Below are 21,997 nucleotides of genomic sequence, written 5' to 3' on the forward strand. Positions count from 1 at the left end.
ACTAAGCCAACCATTCTCAGATGGAGAGATTCAACAAATTATCAAAAATCTTCCCTCTCATAAAGCCCCGGGCCCTGATGGCTTCATTAACGAATATTATAAAACATACGCGGATCTACTAGTGCCCCACCTCTGTAATTCTTTTAATAGGTTCTTGTCAACAGGAGAGATTCCGTCTGAATCCCTTGAAGCGATAATAACCACTATACATAAAACAGGCAAACCCCCCCAAGATCCAGCCAATTATCGCCCCATCTCTCTACTTAATACGGATCTCAAGATCTATACAAAACTATTAGCCACCCGCCTTGCAAAACTTATACCTGATCTAGTTCATCCGGATCAGGTAGGCTTCATTCCTTACCGGCAAGTCTCAGATGGCACTCGAAGATTCATAGATCTTATCCACTGGGCTGAGCACCACCGAACGCCTTCTCTGCTGATCTCTCTTGACGCAGAGAAGGCGTTTGATAGGGTTAATTGGGTATATTTAGACTCTGTCCTTCAGAAATTCGGTATCCATGGTCCATTTCGACAAGCCATCTTGGGGCTCTACTCCACACCGTGCGCCAGAGTTCTCACCTCTGGTATGCTATCCACCCCCTTCCCTATAACTAATGGAACTCAACAGGGGTGTCCCCTATCCCCACTAATCTTTGCTCTAGTAATGGAACCCCTAGCTCAAGCCATTCGAGCACACCCACATATTGCCGGCCTGACTGTCGGCCAAACCCACCACAAGATTGGCCTCTACGCCGATGATATAATCATCTGGCTCACTGACCCAATACAATCCCTCCCACCACTGTGTGATCTCCTTCATCAGTTTAGCAAGGTGTCCATTAGGGCTGCAACTAACGATTATTTCCATAATCGATTAATCGGCCGATTATTTTTTTCGATTAATCGGATAAAATCATATTTAAAAAAAAACAAAAAAAACGCACAATATGAAAAATAAACGCACAATGTAAAAATGAATCAATTATCAAATGTTGATCTATAAATTATACCACGTGATGAATATATATCTCAGAGTGCACAATGACTAAATAAAAAAGCCAATACTATTAAAAATATATATATATGAAAGAACGCTTGTCACAATTGAATTTAAATTGTGCAGATACAATGCAAATATTAGTCCTCTAATTAACAAGATTTGCACATTGCACTTTGCACAGATTTTACAAAAACACACCCACTAATTTCATTTTAATTTTTGTATATTTTACATTGCCTGGGGTTATAAAACATCAGAGTAGAGCGCTTTTAAAACCTGTATTTATAACATTGGTATACTGTTCCAACTTTTTGTTGCGAGCCTGGGGTAGTGGCAGCCCTCTTATATCCACCGTTCTTTTGCAGCTTATCCATAGCGCAAACCCCCTTTTTTCTGTTATTATCTGTCCAACTCCACCCGCCCGCAAGTCTCCGCCCGCTTCAGTCCATACTTTTTCTCTGCCGTTAAAGAAATATCCTGTGCATGCGCTGGTAATAGCATTGAAGTGGCGCATGCGCGGTAAAGGGCCGCCGTCAGCTGTTTCAGTGACGGTGTAGTGTCATATTTTGCTGCCTATCACAGAATGCTACGGAAGTGACGTTGCCGCCAGAAATTGCGTACTGCGCATAGCGTTCCAAACACTCGCGCCGTGCGTTCCATATGATATGATACTAGGTAACAAGGGAAGTATTAGTGTTGTAACGCACGGCCCAGTGTTTGTGTTGTCTGTAACGTCACTTCTGTAACATTATGTGATGGTTTCGCTGAACAGTATTGCCGAAACTATGATTGAACGCACGGCGCGAGTGTTTGGAACGCTATGCGCAGTACGCAATTTCTGGCGGCAACCTCACTTCCGTAGCATTCTGTGATAGGCAGCAAAATATGACACTATAACGGAGCCGCACCGGAAGTGACGGGGTTACAATTTACAACACCGCCGCCGGGTGTGCCAAGATGGCCGCCAGCTCCGGAGCTAGGCTGAAGCCGCGACCTTTCCTAAGGCCGCAGCCACGGACCGCTCCGCGGATCGCATGGTGCGGACCAACTAATCGATAATGAAAATCGTTGACAACGATTTTCATTATCGATTATGTCGATTAATCGTTTCAGCCCTAGTGTCCATGTATAAACTGAATCACTATAAATCAGCTATGCTGGGAGTCTCCCTCTCCCCACAACTTAAAGAAAACATTACAACCTCTTCTCCCTTCTTCTGGGCCTCCGGATCCTCTATGACCTACTTGGGGATCCAACTGATCTCCCCCTCTAACCTACTTCTCCGCACTAACCTGTCTCTATTGAGTCAGAAATTACAGGACATTATAAAATCGCTTATCTGCGAAAGCTACCTGGGCAGGTCGAATAGCCCTCTCTAAGATGTTCCTCCTACCACACGTTCTATACCTTTTTAGGACCCTACCAATACCGATCCTGCAATAGGACATTGCCATGCTCCAACGGATCATTAATCACTTCATATGGGCGGCACGCAAGCCACGCATCAAAGCCTCTCTACTTTACACGCCCAAAGCTTATGCTGGCCTTGGGGTACCAGACCTCTGTATGTACTATAAAGCAACAATATTGGAACAAACCAAACAACTATGGGACATATCCTCAGCACAGCCCTGGACTCTTATTGAAGCTAACAATCTTGGCCATCCACCAGCACTCTTATTGGCGGCTATCTGGATGGGTCACCATCATCTACGCTCCTTTCTCCCCACAGTTAACGCTACACTATCCACATGGAAATCAATCCTACAAACCACAGGAGGCATACACGTGGAAGCCCTTCACCTGCTCCCATTATCAGGCCTATTGCTCTTATCACCTGATCTCCCATTACAGCGCTGGTCCTCACAGGGTCTACGGAAAGTTGGAGATTTGTTTCCACGGAATCAACTTATGTCCTTCTCCCAAATTAAAGAATGTTTTCGCATCCCCAATAATGACTTCTATGTCTACCTACAGATCCGCCATATACTCAACTCCATCCTGACCTCGCACTGCATGTGGACTAAAGACATCTTACAGTTTCTTTCCTCAACCAACATCAAAAAGCGTGGCATATCCTACCTTTACAGCCTACTAACAAAGCCAAACATGGAGGAACACACCCCCACTATACAATACTGGGAATCCAAACTACAAATAGCGATTCAACCCACTAGCTGGTACAGAGCACTTCGTTCATCTGCCATATACTCTAAAAACATCTCCCACTGGGAAACCACGATGAAAATTGTACACCGGTAGTACTACACCCCTGTGAAATTGGCTCAAATTTTCCCGACTCACCCTAATAAATGTTGGAGAACTTGTGACTTGGAGGGGCATATATTCCATATATGGTGGGCATGCCCATCGATTACTGCTTTTTGGAGAGACGTTTCCGCACTTATACGGGACCTTACTAACATGAATATTGACTTATCCCCCCAGGTGGCTCTTTTCGGGCTGGGCCTCTCTGAATGGTCCTCCAAATTCCACCCCATCATAATCCACATTCTTATTGCTGCCCGGTTATCTATTGCCCGGCCTTGGAAACAGATTTTCCTACCCTCTGTTCAGGTCACCATTGATGCCCTTAATGACCACCTACTAATGGAATTTGTCTTTGCAAAAGCACAGCTGAGGCTAGATAAATTCTATCGCCACTGGCAATTCTGGCTATCAGATCGTAGGGCCCTGCCTTGTCCTTAACCAATTTACCAGTCCTCACTTATGCTGGCCTTTTACCTGGAAATAAAAGAGCCACCAGGGGCTGTCTCCTAACAGGCATATTACTACACTAATCATTAAAATGAACTGTGACCTACTAACGCCCCCTTTCCTCTCCCGCTCCCTAACTGCCTTCTCCCCCCTTCCTCATGTAGAATTTTCCTTTTGTTCTCCCTCCCTTCTAGGCTCTCTTCTTTGGGAGCATACAAGGGACCAAAGCTACACTTGATTGTACAGTTTTTGAACTGAAAACTCCTGCCATACTGTTAACCACCAATGTATTTGTATTTCGAGTTACTGTACATTACCTTATGGTTTTTCTCAATAAAATAAAAATTCAGAAAAAAAAACGCATTATTTTTTACTTTTTGGTATAATAAATATCCCCCAAAAATATATAAAAAAAAAATGTTTTCCCTCCGTTTAGGCCGATACGTATTCTTCTACATATTTTTGGTAAAAAAAAAATCCCAATAAGCGATTGATTGGTTTGCGTAAAAGTTATAGCGTTTAATAAAAAATTAATAAAAATGCCATAAAACTATCCCCATTTTGTATTTTTTTTTTTTTACTAGTAATGGCGGCGATCAGCGATTTTTATTGTGACTGCGACATTGCGGCAGACACATCGGACATTTTTGGGACCATTGTCATTTATACAGTAATCACTGCTATATAAATGCAGCGATTCCTGTGTAAATAACACTGGCAGTGAAGGGGTTAACCAGTGGGTGGCAGTGTAGGGGTTAACCAGTGGGTGGCAGTGTAGGGGTTACGTGTTCCTAGGGGTGTGTTACTAACTGTGGGGGGGGTTGGGCTTTCATTTAGCGAACACTGATCTCTGCTCCAATCACATGGAGCAGAGATCAGCGTCACTAGTTGCTAGGCAGAATGGGGAAATGCTGTTTACACGGCTTTTCCTCCATTCAGCCGTCCCGTGAGAGGATCGCGGGTATGCCCGTGGCGATGGAGTCCGCGGGACCCGCGACCGGACTCACGGGGGTCCCGACCGGCACAAGAGCGCGCTGCCGCCGGCGCGCTCGTGATGGCAGGGCGGCATTGAAGATTGGACGTACCTGTACGCCAATATGCCTGCCCGTGCCATTCTGCCAACGTACATCGGCGTGCGCTGGTCGGGAACCGGTTAATATCGATTTGATAAAATCTGGTAAACGTACAAACAAAAAAACATGTGTTTTGCGAACCTGTCGCCTTTAAACAGACTGCTCGCTCTTACTATATCGAAAATGTAGAATAATATCTTGCTTTAAATGAAAAAAAAAAAAAACCTGTTACTACTTTTGGTAGGAATTCAGGATGACAAAAAAAAGCAAAAAAAAAAAATATAAAAACACACCTCATCCTTATGCATGATCAAATATGGCTCTTTACAAGAAAGAGCCACAAGTTCCGATACTCTTCTAGCAGAAGAAATGGCAACCAGAAAGATTATCTTTGTTGACAAAAGAACCAAGGACATTTTTCTTAAAGGTTCAAAAGGGCTGATTCAGCAAAGCCAATGAGACCAAACTTAAATCGCAAGGATTTAGAGGTGCCTTGATAGGGGGAATAATCTGTGTTATCCCCTGCACCAATATTGGGAAGCAAGAGGCCACTGAAAACAGACAAGGCCAGGATCTGGCCCTTGATAGAAGTCAAGGCCAGCTTTATTGCAGATCCAATTCGCAGGAATCAGGGATCCTACCTATGACATACTTCCTGGGGTGCCAACCCCTGGATCCACAAAAAGAAACATACCTTCCAGTACCTATAGTAAAGGATTCTGGAAGCCTGCTTCCTGGTATCAAAGTAGACACTACCAAAGGAAATCACCCATGATCCTTTATAAAGTGCGATTCAACAGTCAAACCTGTTAAATTTTTCATCCGTAAGGTAGGATGCAATAACGGACCTTGTGCGAGAAGGTCTGGCTCTAATGGCAGAGTCCAAAAGGACTCCTACTGCCATCTTTATGATCTCGGTAAATCAAGATCTTCCGGTACCCACTGGGGCCACCAGAATCCCCATCCTTTCTTTCCCGTTTAATCCTGTGGAGAAGGCGCGAAAGTAGCAGAACTGGAGGAAATGGATAGATCAGTGAAAACTGATCCCATAGGGAGACTAATGCGTCTGTTCCGCCTGCTAGCGGATCCCTTGTTCGACTTACGTCGGGAGCCAAGCATATTGGAAACAAACAAGGCCTGAATTTTTTTTTATTCCAGCTTTTTGATTAAAAACTGCGCATAAGGGACGGCCTCGAAGGAGACCACCATTTCCCCTAACAATCTCCTGCACAACCGAATGGAAGGAATTTTCCTTTGTTTTGACAAGTTGAATTAGTCCTACAATGGAACTGATTCTTGTCTGGGGTAATACTACCTTCTTCTGAATGGTATCTATAACAAGCTCCAAGTACTGTAATCTCCTTGATGGTTTTAAGGAGAATCTTCCTAGGTTGAGTATCCAACCCAGAGATTTCAGGTAGTTACGGCTGTGATCAGACTGAATGATCTATTTTAAAGTAGATCTTCTAAAACAGGCTAGGAATGCCTTGAGCCCGTGGTGCTGTGGCTAAACCAAATGGCAGGGCCACAACTGAAATGATAATTTTATATATGAAAAACGCAGAACTTTCTGGCAAGCGGAAAAAATTTGGCACATGGAGAGAGAATGCATATCGATTAAAGCCAAAAAAAAAAAAAAAAAAAAACACCACACACTCCCCTCCTTGCAGGATGGACACAACTGATCTTCAAGATCTAGAATGGGTCTTACCTCTGGTTCTGGAACCATAAAAGGTTTGAGCCAAACTCTGTACCACTAAAGGGAACCTCTGATATCACCAACTGGGATAACAGCTGAGCCATAGGCCAGAAAGACTCTCTGGATCCTTGGGAACAAAAAAAAAAAGAGAGAGGAGATGGAGACTCTCAAAACTCTAGTGGTAATCCAGAAAAAAACAAAAAAAACTGCAGAAATCCTTCTGTCTTGACAATGTGTCTGCCATATCTTTGAGAATCGCAGGACCTTTCCCCTCATCCGAATGAGTGGGGGGTGACCCTTCATGAGAAGGCTTTAGCATCCTGCTTTGTGGGCTTTCTTCCCCAAGATCTCTTCTGACCCCGGTGCTTGCCTTAGGGACTTTCCCTTGAACTTGACTGTTGAGGCTGTCGAGACTGCCTAGAGGCAGATGCCCCTGGCATAGGAGAGGCAGCACGATTAAAAAGGAGAAATATTTGAACCTTTTCTTTACTGGTAAAAGAAAGCTTTCCCCATTAGAGGTTCTTTTGGATGTACTTATGCAGATGGTCTCTAAATAGCTGCACCCCATGAAGGGGAAAAAACTGGCTAAGAGCTTTTTACACGGTGCTTCGGCTGATCAATTTTTTAGCCACAGAACTCTGCGAGAATGCACTAGTCTAAGCATAAGCCATAAATGATAGAATCTTTCATAGTATCTACTGTGAGACATACTGCGTCAAATACACCAGCCCATTGCCGGGCCTGCTGATCAGGCAGAATTTCAGGTATCTCCACAAACTGTTACTTAATGGTCTGAGATACACCAATTGCAGCAAGAACCGGCTGCGCTACTGAACTTGCAAAATACATTGTCGTTAAAAGGAAGTTCCGACTTTTTATCTGTTGGATCCTTTAACATCAGTGCATTATCAACCAGACATGTGAGACTCTGCTCCTCTGCTCACTGAGGCGATAACAGCATTTTCTGGAAGCACCCCCCCCCCTTTTTCTTCATAGAAATCCTCTTTCATAGATAAAGTGTGGAGAAATTCTTAGGAGGATAATATTGTTTATCTGGATGTTCCCATTCAGAATACATAATTTTTTTTAGCCATGCATGAATAGGAAAAAATATCCCCAGATGGGGGAGGTTCTAATAAACCCAATTAGAGATAGGTTCCTCAAGAGCCTGTGCTGCAGGTAGCAAAAAAGGTTAAGGGAGTACACAAGCAACCTGTCTTGTGATGCTACTCCTTCCATATTAGGATCCTCCGAAGAGGATAAATAAGTATCTTCCAAATATTTGGGAAGATCTACTTGATCCCCAGCCCCTCAAGAGGGTCCTGAGGACTAGATGGGAAACTGCTATGTTTAGCCCCACTATGGAGAGACATAGCATTAATCTTTTTTCCAATTTACAAATGGTAGAAGAAAAAAACCTTTTGTATGATATATACAGGGACTGAAGTGTTTTATGCAACAGTTTCCCCTGATGGCTCAATCTGACTAGTCGTATCCCTCTCAGAGGAGGATGACATTCTTTTGGAAATGGATTCAGTTTATAGTGAAAAAAAAAAAACATTGACCCCTTTAGACAAGTTCCTGGTCCCATTACCATTCATAGCCTGAAGCATAAAGCAGAGGCACTATGCAAAAGAATGTACATTGCTAGGCTATAGTTCAACGCCATTAGCTATTAAGCCTAGCCTGGTAAAGTATAATGTGTGAAAGGCAAAAAGCCTGTGTTCACTAACCTGACAAGCCATCCTCCTGCCCTGTCCCTCCACAGCCAGCAGCAGCTTTCACATATACAGTGCTAAAATCAACTTTATACATGTGTGGCTGGCGTCTGATGCCGTTCGCCACGCCCCCCGCACAAATTACGGCCCCCTTTCCGTTCAAAGGAAAGTGCTTTCCCGCGCGAGCGGCGTCGTGTGGACATGTAGGCATGGGGGGGTAAATCCTCTGCTGAGTGGCCGCAGTCTGTCTTTTTTTTTTTAAAGTAAACTAGTTCGGCATCTCATCTCCCGAAGGGGAAAAAAATATTTTGGGGGCAGAGGAAGAGAAGCAGAACCCCCTTCTTACCGGAGGATCTGTTGCGGCTGGAGAGGCGAATGAAGGCTTCTGTGTCGTTTCCAGCGTCAGGATGGTGAGTGGTCAATACCACCCCCAGTGGTGACACAGGCATGACAAAATTATACATAGGAAAAATTCTTGAGAAAATCTCCTTTACCTTATCCTCGCAGCAGGGTTTTATCAGAGATAAAGACCCAATCTTCACCCTTCACGGTGGTCTCCAAGACCTTTTAGGAAACCTTCAGGAACTGGGGAACCTCAGGTTACCCACAATCCTGGACCTGCGACAGCATCGTGCCAGTAAAAACTTTATGGCCTTACTACCAAAAAGTAGTGAATCCCAGGGCCCAGCCCTCTAAAGAAAAGCGTTTGCAAGCAAAACCTAATTTCTTGGGACACGAGGCCTGGATACTATTCATTTATCCCATGAAAAGACAGCAGAATGGATCTAGTCAGCATGGCTAGCCCCAGCAAGGATTGCTTCCACTGGAGCACAGCACATCTTTACTCGTGACCAAAACCTTAGACACTGGCAAAAAAAAAAACTGAGGACTCCCAGTAGTGGGAGGGGTTATATAGGGAGTACACGTCTTGCCTTAGGAGCATGCCAGTGTCCATCACCTATAAGTTGTCCATATAACCCACATAGTAACTACTATGGCTCTATGTCCCCTGATGTACGAAAATAAATTGTGTTTTTCAAAATTGTTGCTCTTTTAATAGTGCAAATAAAAAATAAAAAAAAACGCAGGAGGTGATCAAATACCACCAAAAGAAAGCTCTATTTATGGGGGGGAAAGACGGAAATTTTGTTTAGGTACAGCATCGTACAAATGTGCAATGGTCAGTTAAAGCATCTCAGTGCCATATCATCATGGCCTGGTCAGGAAGGAGGTAAAATCTTCCGGGGCTGAAGTGGTTAACTTTAAGCTGCATATTTTTATTTTTTTTTAACTGTTGGGGCAGTTATAATGTGGATCTCCCATCCACAATGGGTGGTGTCAGTGTGGATATATAAAAAAAAAAAAAAAAAAATCATTTTATCAAACAAAATAAACATGTATATGGGAAATGGTAAAAGGCACTTATTTACATACACCCATGCCCACACAAGTAACTAGATGGACTGGTGTCTTTATTCAACCTGTGCAATTACAGAGATGTGGGACAGAAATGTATGTGTTTTGTGAAGAAAAACTTCAAAGCACAGTTTAATTCAATCAAAAACAAATGATACTGTAAACTTTATTAAATTTTATAAAATGTTTTATTTCATAACCACAAATGTAAATGTTTAGTAAAAATATTTTTGAACAATTTATCAGTGAGAACAGGATTCAATTTTATAAATAGCTCAAACAAAACATTGCCTACAAAACAAATGGATGAGATGAGAAACACTAAACTAAAATCCATTTGGATCTAGAGTAGAACAATTTGCCTCCAGTAGTATCATAGATTTACTAAAACTGCAAATTAATAAAACCATTAAACGTCCAATTTGAACAACTTAGATTTAAGTAATGTCAAGAACATTAAAAGGGAAACTACTATAAAGTTGGTTGTTTTAAACTTTTACACAAGAATTGTTGGGTTTCCTTCTTCACAATCTCAATACGATTTCCAACTTGTTTTTTAGGCTTCACAAAGTGGAGAAATTAGAAAATGGGGGCAAAAAAAAAAAAAAAAAAAAAACGACCAACAGAATACAACAGAGCTTTCAATCATGCATTGCATGTTTCTAACTAAAATTAATTGTAAATCCTTTGCAACAAACTAGGAGGTAAAAAAAGGACTAACTACTCATGAATGTGTGCACATGGTGCTTGTTCCCTCCCTTTCATCTGTTCTACAAAACCTACAAAAGATTCTATTTCATGGGCTGGATTTCCATCCCTATAACCTGTAGACAGATAACCTTTGCGGTCTAAAGCAACAACCCCTCCACTAACATCTCCTCTGAGCAAAGAACATTTTCTAGTTTAACTTTTTCTAACCTAGCCAAGAATAGGGTGGCATAAATATAAAATGATGCACATAAAATGAATTTACAATTGGAAAAAATTAAGAGGTTGATCATTTTACAAGACTATTTAGTGTATTTCTGCCACCAAGCCTACTGTGCTAGTCCTGCTTATATTAATTAACTTATGTCAATAACAGAACTCACAAGATAGACTGATGTAATGAAAATAACAAAAATAGGATATATTCTACTTTGCGCTGCACTCTCTGTAAGCATTCATCTTGCCCTCTTCGCCTTCAACTTTGGAAAATGGACAATAAAAGAGCCATCTGCACAGACCCTTAGAATGGCTCAACCAAATAGGTAATACATTGTTGTAACAGAAAAAATGTGAAGGTGCATGGTCAATGGTACCAAAGAACTGCAGGTAAAAATATTGGTCATAAAATTCTTGCAAGGCCAATAAGATGTTTTTGTTTCTCAAAAATCCACATTTTGAAGAAATACTTCAATGGTAATTTCAGGTCAATAAAGTCTTAAAAATAAAATGGTATTTAAACTTGGTCTCAAAGTCTTTATTTTTCCTTAGATACTTTGGTAAAATACAGGAATTTCAAAAGTATAATACTGTAGGTATAATTTTTCTTACAATGCTTGTTATTTCCAAATACATTGCACTGAGCGTGCTAAATAACGGAACTGGTTAAAGCAATTTTTTTTATTTGCTTAAAATTCACTTAATGAACACTTTGCTCTTTTAGCATAACCCTTTATTCTGTTCCATGTGCACTGCTCTGTCACATATTTCACAGAGTCTGCCTTCTGAACTACAGAGGTGCCAAGAGCAGGAGGCAGAGTCAGTACAGGAATTACTGCAGGAGACAAGCTAGCATGGGATATTTTACTTCTAAATTAAAAGTAAAAGGCAGAGAAGCTTTAAAGCATGCAGAAATTTCCAGGAAGTTTAGGAAGCAGAACCAGCAGACATGCAGCACTCACAACTTGGAAGGAGATTTTTCAAGGCGGCTTATATTGGATTGTCAAATAACTATTGTTTGATTACAATGTTGATATCTAAAATGAAAGTGTATCCTATGACAAAAGTCAGAAATATCCAATAAAGATGAATAAATCCTTAAGGAAAACCATATCAACATGTATCTGAAGTGTTTCCATTTACATTCAGCCTATTAGCATATATGTGGTGTATGCTGCATTTAAGGCATGTCTCTGGCTAGTTGCCAGTGTGCTTAGGTTAGCTCTCACCGAACTTTCAAACCCTCCAAAGCTGGAACACTATGGCAATTGCAGATCTAAATACATGCAAAGATAGAACCGTCTTTGGCAGCAAAAAGAATGGGAGGGTTTAATTCAGCTTTAACTGCCGTAGAGGAAAGGGAAAAAAAAAAAAAAATAAATAAATAAATAAATAAAAAATCAGGTATGGCCCTACCAGGCAGGACTGTGTTGGGTGTGTAAATCTCAGGAAAGGACAGAAAAATTAATCTTTGGCTTCCTTTCATGTATATCACCTGTGTATTTAGCAGTTTGCCTGGAATTCAGTTTTAAATACTAGATTTGGACAAACTGTTGGCATTACAAAAAAAAACAAATATGCAGCTTAGACAATTCTACAACAGGACTTTTTACTGCATTTTTACTAAAGATGATAATTTGCACTTGTCACAACAGCATCTCTTCAGCCTCTAGGCTCTGAAAAATCTGCCCTCATGATTCAAATCCCTTATTGATCTTCATGCAGAACAGGTCTCCTGTTCTAAGTAGCACCCTCATCCCCTGTAACAGCTAGGGATCCCGCCCCCCCCCCTTTTTTTTTAAACACAAAAATATTAACACCACAAAATGGTGTTACAACAGATCACATCCCCATTTACAATAATAGTTTGTTTGTTTTGATAAGTTACCAGTATAGGTCTTATGCTTGCCTGTCATTGGCTAAAATTCACATAATTTTATAGAGGACTTAAAATCACAACTCAGCACCTAGATGTTCTACCTACACTGAAATGGAAGAGTTTAAGTGTCTTAACTTTCATATACTAGCAGAACTAGAAGATAGGGTTGAGCAGAACCTGAAAAGGCAATTCAGTATCTTCCATTGCAGCCAACTTCTAATAATAATAACCAAGGAAAATTCTACCATGGAGTGTGGTTTTCAACAGCAAATCCCAACCAATACTTGTTAGTGCAGAATATATTTATCCTTTAAATTGCTGTGACAACACAAGTGCATATAGTCATGTATTACCTTTTTATACTATATATTGTATTTTATTTACTTTACACTTATTTCAATCAGTGTCAATCAGTGTCATTGATTTATAAAATTAAAATTTGGTAGCAAAAAAAAATAAAAAATTACAATTGAATGTGAAAGGCTTACAGTATGAAGATTGACACAATAAGAAAATGCTGAAGCGTTGCTCCTCAGGGGTCAGAGGCTACATAAAGTACCTGGTAGCTAGCCAGCCATATACAAGGCTCTTCTGATTAACATTCTGTGCCCTCTACATTGTAATCTCAGCCCTTTGTAGAATATCAGAAAATCTTTGCTTTTCAGTGAGTGTAATAAGAGGACAAATCTGCACCATAAATACCAGATTTTGGTGTGATCAATAAGTAGACTTCTAAAGGGGCAGAGTTAAAATTAAGAAGAAAAAAAAGGGGGGGGGTACAAAAAAGTTCTCTACCAAAATAGTTTTTTTTTTAGTTTCACAAAGGGTTTTAAATCTGGTTACAATGAACAAGTTTCCACTTTTGTAAAGAACCGTCATTTATCTTGTTTGCCTTTTATCTAACATTGCATTTGCACAAGCGACATCAGCCAAGACCGTGCTCTTTAGACATTAGGGGCCCATTCAATGTGTGTTGTGGTAAAGCACAGAAGTATAGGGCTAATCATTTTGAATGGTGCCCCAATCCACCTAGTCAACAGAGCATAATGCCCTTGCTATTTAGCGCACCGCAACACAGTGAACCATCTGTGCCCTAAAAAATAGTACATGTCCATTAAAATATGCATTGAGATTTTGACAGTTTACTTAACAACGGACTGCCTTAGCAGATGTAACGTCAACACAAAAATGCATGCATTAAAGAGACAGTCACATATATATTATAAAATGAAAATAAATCCAAATAGAAGTACTAAATTGGGAAGCTGAATATATTAGTCCAGTAGGAGGTAGGTGAAATCTTGTAGAGCTGCATGTACTGCAGTCATTTGATGTTTCCAAATGGGATTCCCCACTGGGTGTGACATCATTACACACAGTAGAGACATTGTCCAAAAGGAGGAAATATTGCACCCAGCAGGGAACATGCCATTTGACACATGCAAATAGATCAAACAGCAGTTGTACAAAAGAATGAAGATTTCACCATCTGCCCGAGAGGTATGTATGCAGCTTCTCTTACATAGTTCTGGTGGCATTTTTTTTTCCATATACATGGGACAAGGTCACTTTAATGCACTTGTGTTTCTGCAATGCATAGTGTAAACCACCACCAATGAATGCCTACAAAAAAGAAATGGGTCAGATTCCTATATGTATACACTCTCCCCCTTTTATCTGGGAATGTACAAACACAGAGTTCCTATAGAAATAACATATTAACACAAGATTGTGTCCTACTTAAAAAAAAAAAAAAAAAAGTGCTTCTGTAAGGCACTGGACCCATGTATAAAAAGTAAACTATAAGCAAAATTCCTCACTGCCCATAGCAACTAATCTACTTCAAAATTTTACTTTCGCAGTCCAGGTCTGAAAGTTTAAAAAAAATAAAATAAAATAAAAAAAAAAAAAAAAAAAGGAAGGAAGAAGAGGTTAGAATATCTCAAACCTTTACCGAGACCCTAATGATAATAACATAGCTTGTGCAAAATAATATAAAACAAAAAATTTAAGTGACCATTTGATTCCCTTGCTCAGGGTGAAAGACCAGCACCTGTCGCCTTGAGAAAGTGTTCAGGGCCCCCAAAATGCCAGCGTTTTTCCATTTTCTATTGACAAGCCATATTATTAAAACTAAGATCCAAGTAAAGATTTTAGATTGCTAACCTTGTGGGTGCTGGCCATTTTTTGCAATTTTAGTTTTGAACAGCATCATTATTGAAGTTGGGTCACCTCAAGGCATTAAAGGTAAACGTATGGGATGGATTTTTGTTCAGGTTAAAAGCAAAACAAAGCATCTCAAACAAGAAGAAATGTATCCTGTATTATAATTTCATACATGAGCCCCACTGTAAAATTAACAAGTGTCCAAAAAGCATGTGCTAAAAATATAAAGCATATCACCTTTAGAATCCCCATCCAATTTATTTTTATTCAGATAATTTTCCTACGTGTCTGTTTAGATAAGGTTACTTTTAAAACCATGCCTTTAAACAAACTGATTGCTTTCATTATAGAAGAGGTTTCCATTGACTCCATCTCGGGATGGTTAAGAACAACTACCGGCTGGTTTTTGTGTGGCATCTTTGTCAGCTGATCAGCCTTAACGGGGCATAGTCTAAGAGTTTTCAACACCGGAGCTGCAAACCTTTTGGTAAGGATTCTCCCCTTTGGTTTGACACTCTGCCTTTTCACTTTAAGTTGGACAAGTTCAATTTCCCTACTCACAGCAGCTTTGTGACCAGTTTGCATTACACAGGAAAGTGGCTGCATAACTATTCTTTTGTCACAAGATAAAAAGAGAGTCTGAGGCTTACTAAACAGATTGGTCTCTTTTGAACTGAGGCGGTTTGGCTTGCGCCCTCTGTTGTGGTTGTTTAGAGTAAAGGCAGATGACTGGCTTTCAGTTTTCTTGACATATGGTAATACTGGTTGGTTATTGGGCAACTGTATTTCAGAACCTGTGTTTTTCATCTCCATCTTGTTCGTTTCAGGCAGTTCACTTTCCAGAACAGCTCTCTGTTCACAGGCAGTCTCAATTTCCACCTGTGATTTTGCTTCATCTTCAAGTACCTTGGGTCCACCTTGACCTTCCATACCATTGAAAGAGGAAGTAGTATCCACAATATCTTTTGATGCATTTGTGTTGGCGACAACAATGGGACTTTCCCATTGTATACCTTCAAATACATTTTGGGAATCAGAACTAAGAGAAAACACAGATGATATAATTGGTCCATCTGAAATCTCCTCGGTTTCATCAAAAAGATCATTGGTAACTTCATCCAGAGCGTTGATAATGTCATTATCATTAGGGTGACTGGTTAAGCTAGTAGAGTTTTCTTCAGTTAGAGCAACTGTATTTTTTGTGGACAATACACTTTCTGTAGCACCAAGTAGTAATGAAGATCCATTTGAAGACCCTATGCAGTTTTCCGATCTAACTATAGGTTCTGAAGCATTTTGTTCAGGTACACTTTTTTCCTTTAGCGTAACATTTTTTGTCCCATTTGAATCAGTAACCTCTAAACATTTTAATACTAAATAGCAAGTACCATTGGCAGGCTTCACTTCTACGACCCGAGCAAAACAGTTGTCAGGTACCCTGAACGATGGTGGTGCAACAACTGTTAATGGCATCCAAGGACAGAGTTGTTGGTCTGTTGGTGAAATGACTTCCACTTCCACTTGAGCTGCCTGTGTGTTATTATTTCCATTCACATGACAGCTATTATTAAACATGGAATTATCCACCTCACTTGGGAGGTCCAAAAGGTTTTTGGCTATAAGGTTTGCGTTATTTGGCAGAATCTCTTGCAGGCTGTTTCTGATTTGTGTTTGTACTATGTTAACAGAAGTGTTTTTGGACTCGTTTTCCAAAGTGCTCACCGAGCACTGAATCTTGCCATCACCATGAATTCTTTTAATGTGTTTTACAATGTAGTCATTTCTAATGGCCCCATAGCCACAGTACTCACAGGTATATGGAAACTTTCCAGTGTGAGACACCAGGTGTCTTTGAAATTCAGTTTTGGTGTAGGACTCAAAATTGCAGTGTGAACAAACATATTTCATTTCATTGTGAAGAGCAATGTGGATGGTGTACTTGTTCACATCCTTCGTTGAAAATCTGCACTTTTCACAGTTGTACTTTTCAAGCATTTGCATTTGTGACAAACTGTTCATGGTGTTAATTGTTGGGGCGTTTGCCAGTTTACTTTAGAACTGCTTTTGTGTTAAAATGACAATATGTATCTTCAAGCATTTCAGGGTGCTAATCTTTGCGGTTCAATGGAAAATTGATTTGAGTCCAGTTATCCAGAATTGAGGTCAATAATCAAGGAAATGTTAAATGTAAGGCATCCTACCAAATGTCTGTATTTTATTCTTCTTACATTTTTTTTCCCCAATACGATTTGGTAAACCTAAAAGAAAAAAAAAAAAAGAAAATGTAAAAGCATAAAATAACTCACCAGAAATAATATAAAAAAATTTAACATATATATGAATATATCTAGCATATAAACTGGATGGCCAAAAGTTTGCAGACACCAGACCATTACACCTGAATTAACTTGTCGGATATCCCAAGCCGAAATAATAGGCATAAATATTTACCCCCACTCTTCTTGGAAGGCTTTCCAAAAGATTTAGCAGTGCGTGTTTGGGTCCATTCAGTCAAAACAGCATTTGTGAGGTCAGGCACTGGTGTAAGGCGAGAACACCAGGCTCTCAAATTCATCCCAAAGATGTTCAAATAGGTTTGTGGTCAAAGCTTGGTGCAGGCCACTTCTGTTCCTTTACTAAAATTGGAGAGTGAAAAATCTGGTGCATCTGTGCATGGTAGCCAATCTTCTAAATTCAGCTTGTTCAATTAAGCCTTGCTAAAACAAACACACACACACACACACACACACACACACACACACACACACACCTGGAAGCCGATTGGTTTCTATGCAGAGCTGCATCAGATTTTTCACAGTCCAGTTATACTAAATGAAACCCCATGCCTTTATAGATAAAATCTTCAAATGTATTAATCTACACTAGATCCAAATGTGCTGTAAATCCTTGCCGGCTCTGTATATATCTCCATGGACCAAACACACAATAAAAATCTCAGGTTATAAAACACTAAAACAAAATGTAACAAATAACAACAAATTGTTTTGTAGGTTCTTAAGTGACCTACACTTCCTTCCCCTCCATTCACAAATGGATGCGATAAGTTATATTTTCCCTAAACACCATTTCACACCAGTGCAGCATCGTCTCTGCCTGCCACCTGTACTAACCCTGGCCTGTTTATTGACCACATTTCTACCTGCTGCCCGGACTGATCCCTTGTCCATTTGCCGACTATGTTTCTGCCTGTCGCCTAAACTGACCTATCTGCACATCTGATTGACTACATTCCTGCAATACACCAGGCCAGTGAACATGGCATTCCTGGGGGTGGCCACCTACCAGTGGGTTAGGCTTGCTTGGCTTATAGGAACTGGGACTGCTATAGGTAGCGCTACACTACATCATATTCCCTGACCACTCGTATAGGGATGACCATTATGCCCTGTACACACGGTCGGACATTCAGACGGATTTTGGCCCAAACTTGTTTTGCATACACACGGTCGCACAAAGTTGACAGAAAAACCGATCGTTCAGAATGAGCTGATGTAAACCACGTATAAACGGGACAATAAAGAAGCCAGTAGCCAATAGATTTGGTCTCGTAATTTATTCTGAGCATGCGTGGCACTCTGTCCGTCGGAAATTGTCTACAATCGGAATTTAAACGATCGGATTTTGTTGTCGGAATTTTTTTTAGATCCAGCTCCCAAGCTTTGCGTGTCGGAAATTCAGGCAGAAAAAGTCAGATGGAGCCCACACACGATCGGATTTTCCGACATGATCCGATCGCACATTTTCCGTCAGAAATTCCGACCGTGTGTACAGGGCATTACATTTCACTGGTTTTGACACAACTGGTAGATTTGTGAGATACACAAGATATAAATAATCAGCCCAGACAGTGAAAATGTCTCACATGTAGCAATGCCATACTTGGGAGGAGAAGCAGAATGTGTCTTGGGGTGTAATTCTAAGTATGCCCATGCTGCGTGTTAGAAATATCCAAATACACTCTTTGAATTTTGTCCCCCCCCCCCCCATACATCTAAGCTTTGAAAAAGTCTCACACACGTGGTATCGCCATACTTGGGGAGGCATAGTAGAATGTGTTTTGAGATGTAATTCTAAATATGCTGATACTGTGTTTGAGAAATGGCTCAAAAAAAAAATATATATAAACTGTGTGAGGGGAAAAAATATAAAAAACCAGACAAAACCCATACAACGCTTCCAAAAACTCACCATGCCTCTTACTAAATACCATCATCAACTTACCCCCAAATGTGCCCTTTTTTGGAATTGGTACTGTCTACATTTTAGAGCCCTTAAGAAACAGATAAGCAGTCAGTACAACAAGACTGCTCAACATTCAAATATATATACACCAAGATCTGTAGACACTACCTTTCACACAGCCTAAATATACACTGAACTGGGTTTTTTTTTAACCAAAGATTAGAACTAGGATTTAATCAGCAAAAAAAAAAAAAATAATAACACGGAAAGCAAAATTGTTTTTTGCTTTATAAATCAAAAAAAATGCAGACAAGTACAAAAAAAAAAAAAAAAAAAAAAAAAAAAAAAACAATGGTCATTAACCACTTGCACTTACACCCCCTTCATAACCAGGCCAATTGTCAAGCTTTGAGTGCCATCACACTTTGAATGACAATTACTTAGTCAAGCAATACTGTACCCATATGAAATTTTTGTCTTTTTTTCACACAGATAGAGCTTTCGTTTGGTGGTATTTAAACACCACTGTTTATTTTTTGCACTTTGAATAAAGACTGAAAAACTTGTAAAATTATTCATCATTTCTGTTATAAGATTTTGCAAAATTACTAACTTTTCTTCATAAATTTTGATCAATTTATACGGCTACATTTCTTTGGTAAAAATAACCCAAATCAGTGTATATTTGATCTTTGTGAAGGTTATAGAGTCTAAAAACTATGGTGCCAATCATTGACAATTGATCACACCTGATGTACTACCAAGTCCTGCTGCTACATCCATTGACAGACAGCAGGGCCCCATTGCCCCCCCCCCTCCCACCACCCATGTCACTGGATTTCCCATGCCAATGGCTCCCGCTGCTATCAATCTATCCAATAAGGACCCGAGAGAGGCTGGAGATGCTATGCTCATCCCTGTAACAATCGTGTTTAAGTAAGAAAAGGGGGGGGGGTGGGGGAAGAGACAACAGGAGATGAAAATTGCTGGGGAGAACCCACCGCTGGATCATGGAACAGGCGAGTGGCTGTTTATTAAAAGTCGGCAGTTATTTTTGTAGCTGTTGACTTAATTTTTAAACAGGAGATTGGAGCTCCTCTTTAAAAAAAAATTCCACATAAATGCATACTTTTCCAGGCAAATGTCTGAGTTTTTTTTTTTTTGGAATAAGCAATATTCAATAGGGTTGAACCAATACCACTTTAAGACCAAGTACTAGTACCAATACTCATATACACACACACATACTATATATATATATATATATATATATATATATATATATATATATATATATATATATATATATATATATATATATATATATATATATATATATATATATATATACACATACACATACACACATACACACATACACAATTGCGACGATACTGATGTTCTTTTTCCCCCCACAAATAGAGCTTTCTTTTGGTGGTATTTGATCGCCTCTGTGGTTTTTGTTTTTTGCACTATAAAAGGAAGGCGACAATTTTGAATAAAAACACAATAGCTTTTACTTTTTGCTATAATAAATATCCCACATTTTTTATCAAATTTATTTTTAATTTTTTTTCCTCAGTTTCGGGAGACACAGAGCCATAGTAATAACTATGTGGGTTATATCGGACCATCAGGTGCTAGACACTGGCACGCCCCTTAAGGCATGAACTTCCCCCATATAACGCCTCCCACTACTGGGAGTCCTCAGTTTTGTAGCCAAGCAATCAAAGTGTATGAGAAAGGGGGAGGGACCTCTGTGTCCCCTGATGTACATCAAAGAAAAGGATTTTACAGGTAAGCCGTTATAAAAATCCTATTTTCTTTTCTTACATCAGGGGACACAGAGCCATAGTAATAACTATGTGGGATGTCCCATAGCAATGGCAACTGAAGGGGGGAGGGGTTGAAAGAATCAAGAAAACAGGAGGCCAGAGGACTCATACTGCAGCCTGCAGTATATGCTGTGCTCAAAGGCAATATCCTCATGACCTTTAATATCGATTTGATAAAATCAGATAAACATCTGAACTGAAGACCAAGTTGCGGTCTTACAGATCTGAGCCATAGAGGCCTGATGATGCACCACCCAAGAGGCACTAATCACCCTGGATGAGTGTGCTCTTAATCTGGGAAGGAAGAATTTTCTTCTTTAAGCTGAAGCTTGATCAATCACTTGACAAATCCATTTGCAAAACAGTGGATCTTGACGCTTCCTCTCCATATCTTGGACCCTCTGGCAGTACAAACAAAACCTGTGTTTTGTGAACCTGAACAGTCGCCCTTAAATAGATTCTGATCGCTCTTACTACATCAAGAGACTGTAGTGCCTTTTCTCTTCCCCAGATTAAAGCTTCTGGGGAGAAAGAAGGAAGAATAATATCTTGGTTTAAATAAAAACCTGTTGTGGGCGTGGCCAGCCAGCGGAGCGGATGGAAGCACACTAGAGGAGCTCCGCAACACACTGAGCTACCGAGGCGATTCAAATCGGCTATAACCCTCGTTTCTGACCAGGTCCTGCTTCACCACCTGCGGGAGACCCTCAGGATGCCTTCTCGTAAGAGAAAAGACTCGTCTTGACCGGGCAAAATGTTGAATTTCTTCGCCCATAGCACTGGACAAGATGGCGCCGGCTGCCAGAACAGCAGACATGGAAAGCACTCCCACAGCATTTGGTACATCTTACTCACCGCCGCGTTCAGAGTCATCCAGCCCTGCTAAAAGCAGGCAGAAAACAACCAGAATCTCCGTGGACACAGGTGAGCTGGGGACTCTCAATACATCACTAGATGACACCAGGGAATTGCAGGACTCCATTACTGACTTCCCCACATTAAACCAACCCATTCTGGATACCACGTTGAAGGACATGCTGGTGTCCTTGCGTTCCACCATACATGCTGATATGATGTCTATTACTCAGCAATTTAAATCAGAGGTATCAGCGGTGTCAAGCAGGGTCTCTCATAGTGAGGAAAAAATTGGGAAATTTGCGAACACTTAACGATATGGTAGATTCACATAATGATAGAGATGAGGAAATCCTGCACATCAAAACAAAACTGGCAGACCTCGAAGACAGGTTGAGACGTAACATTAAAATTAGAGGGATCCCTGAGACGGTAAAGCCACAAGAGCTGAGAGACTATTTTCTTACCCTGTTGAAAATTGCACTCCCAGAAACACCGACAGAGGAGC

General features: G+C 40.4%; 1 protein-coding gene across 2 annotated transcripts in view; it reads right to left on the reverse strand.

Moving 5' to 3' along the window:
- Positions 1–14,728: 14,728 nt before the first annotated feature.
- ZNF518B (zinc finger protein 518B) overlaps positions 14,729–21,997 on the reverse strand; it is a 57,397-nt gene continuing 50,128 nt past the window's right edge. For both annotated transcript variants that reach the window (XM_077477783.1, XM_077477782.1), the window contains one exon: positions 14,729–16,854. In XM_077477783.1, coding sequence (XP_077333909.1) covers positions 14,864–16,615 — 1,752 coding nt within the window. In that variant the 5' untranslated portion in view covers positions 16,616–16,854 and the 3' untranslated portion in view covers positions 14,729–14,863. The remainder of the gene's footprint in view (positions 16,855–21,997) is intronic.

The sequence above is a fragment of the Lithobates pipiens genome, unplaced genomic scaffold, assembly GCF_037356315.1.
Source record: "Lithobates pipiens isolate NorthernLeopardFrog02 unplaced genomic scaffold, aLitPip1_a1.2 Scaffold_13, whole genome shotgun sequence".
Lineage (NCBI taxonomy): Eukaryota > Metazoa > Chordata > Amphibia > Anura > Ranidae > Lithobates > Lithobates pipiens.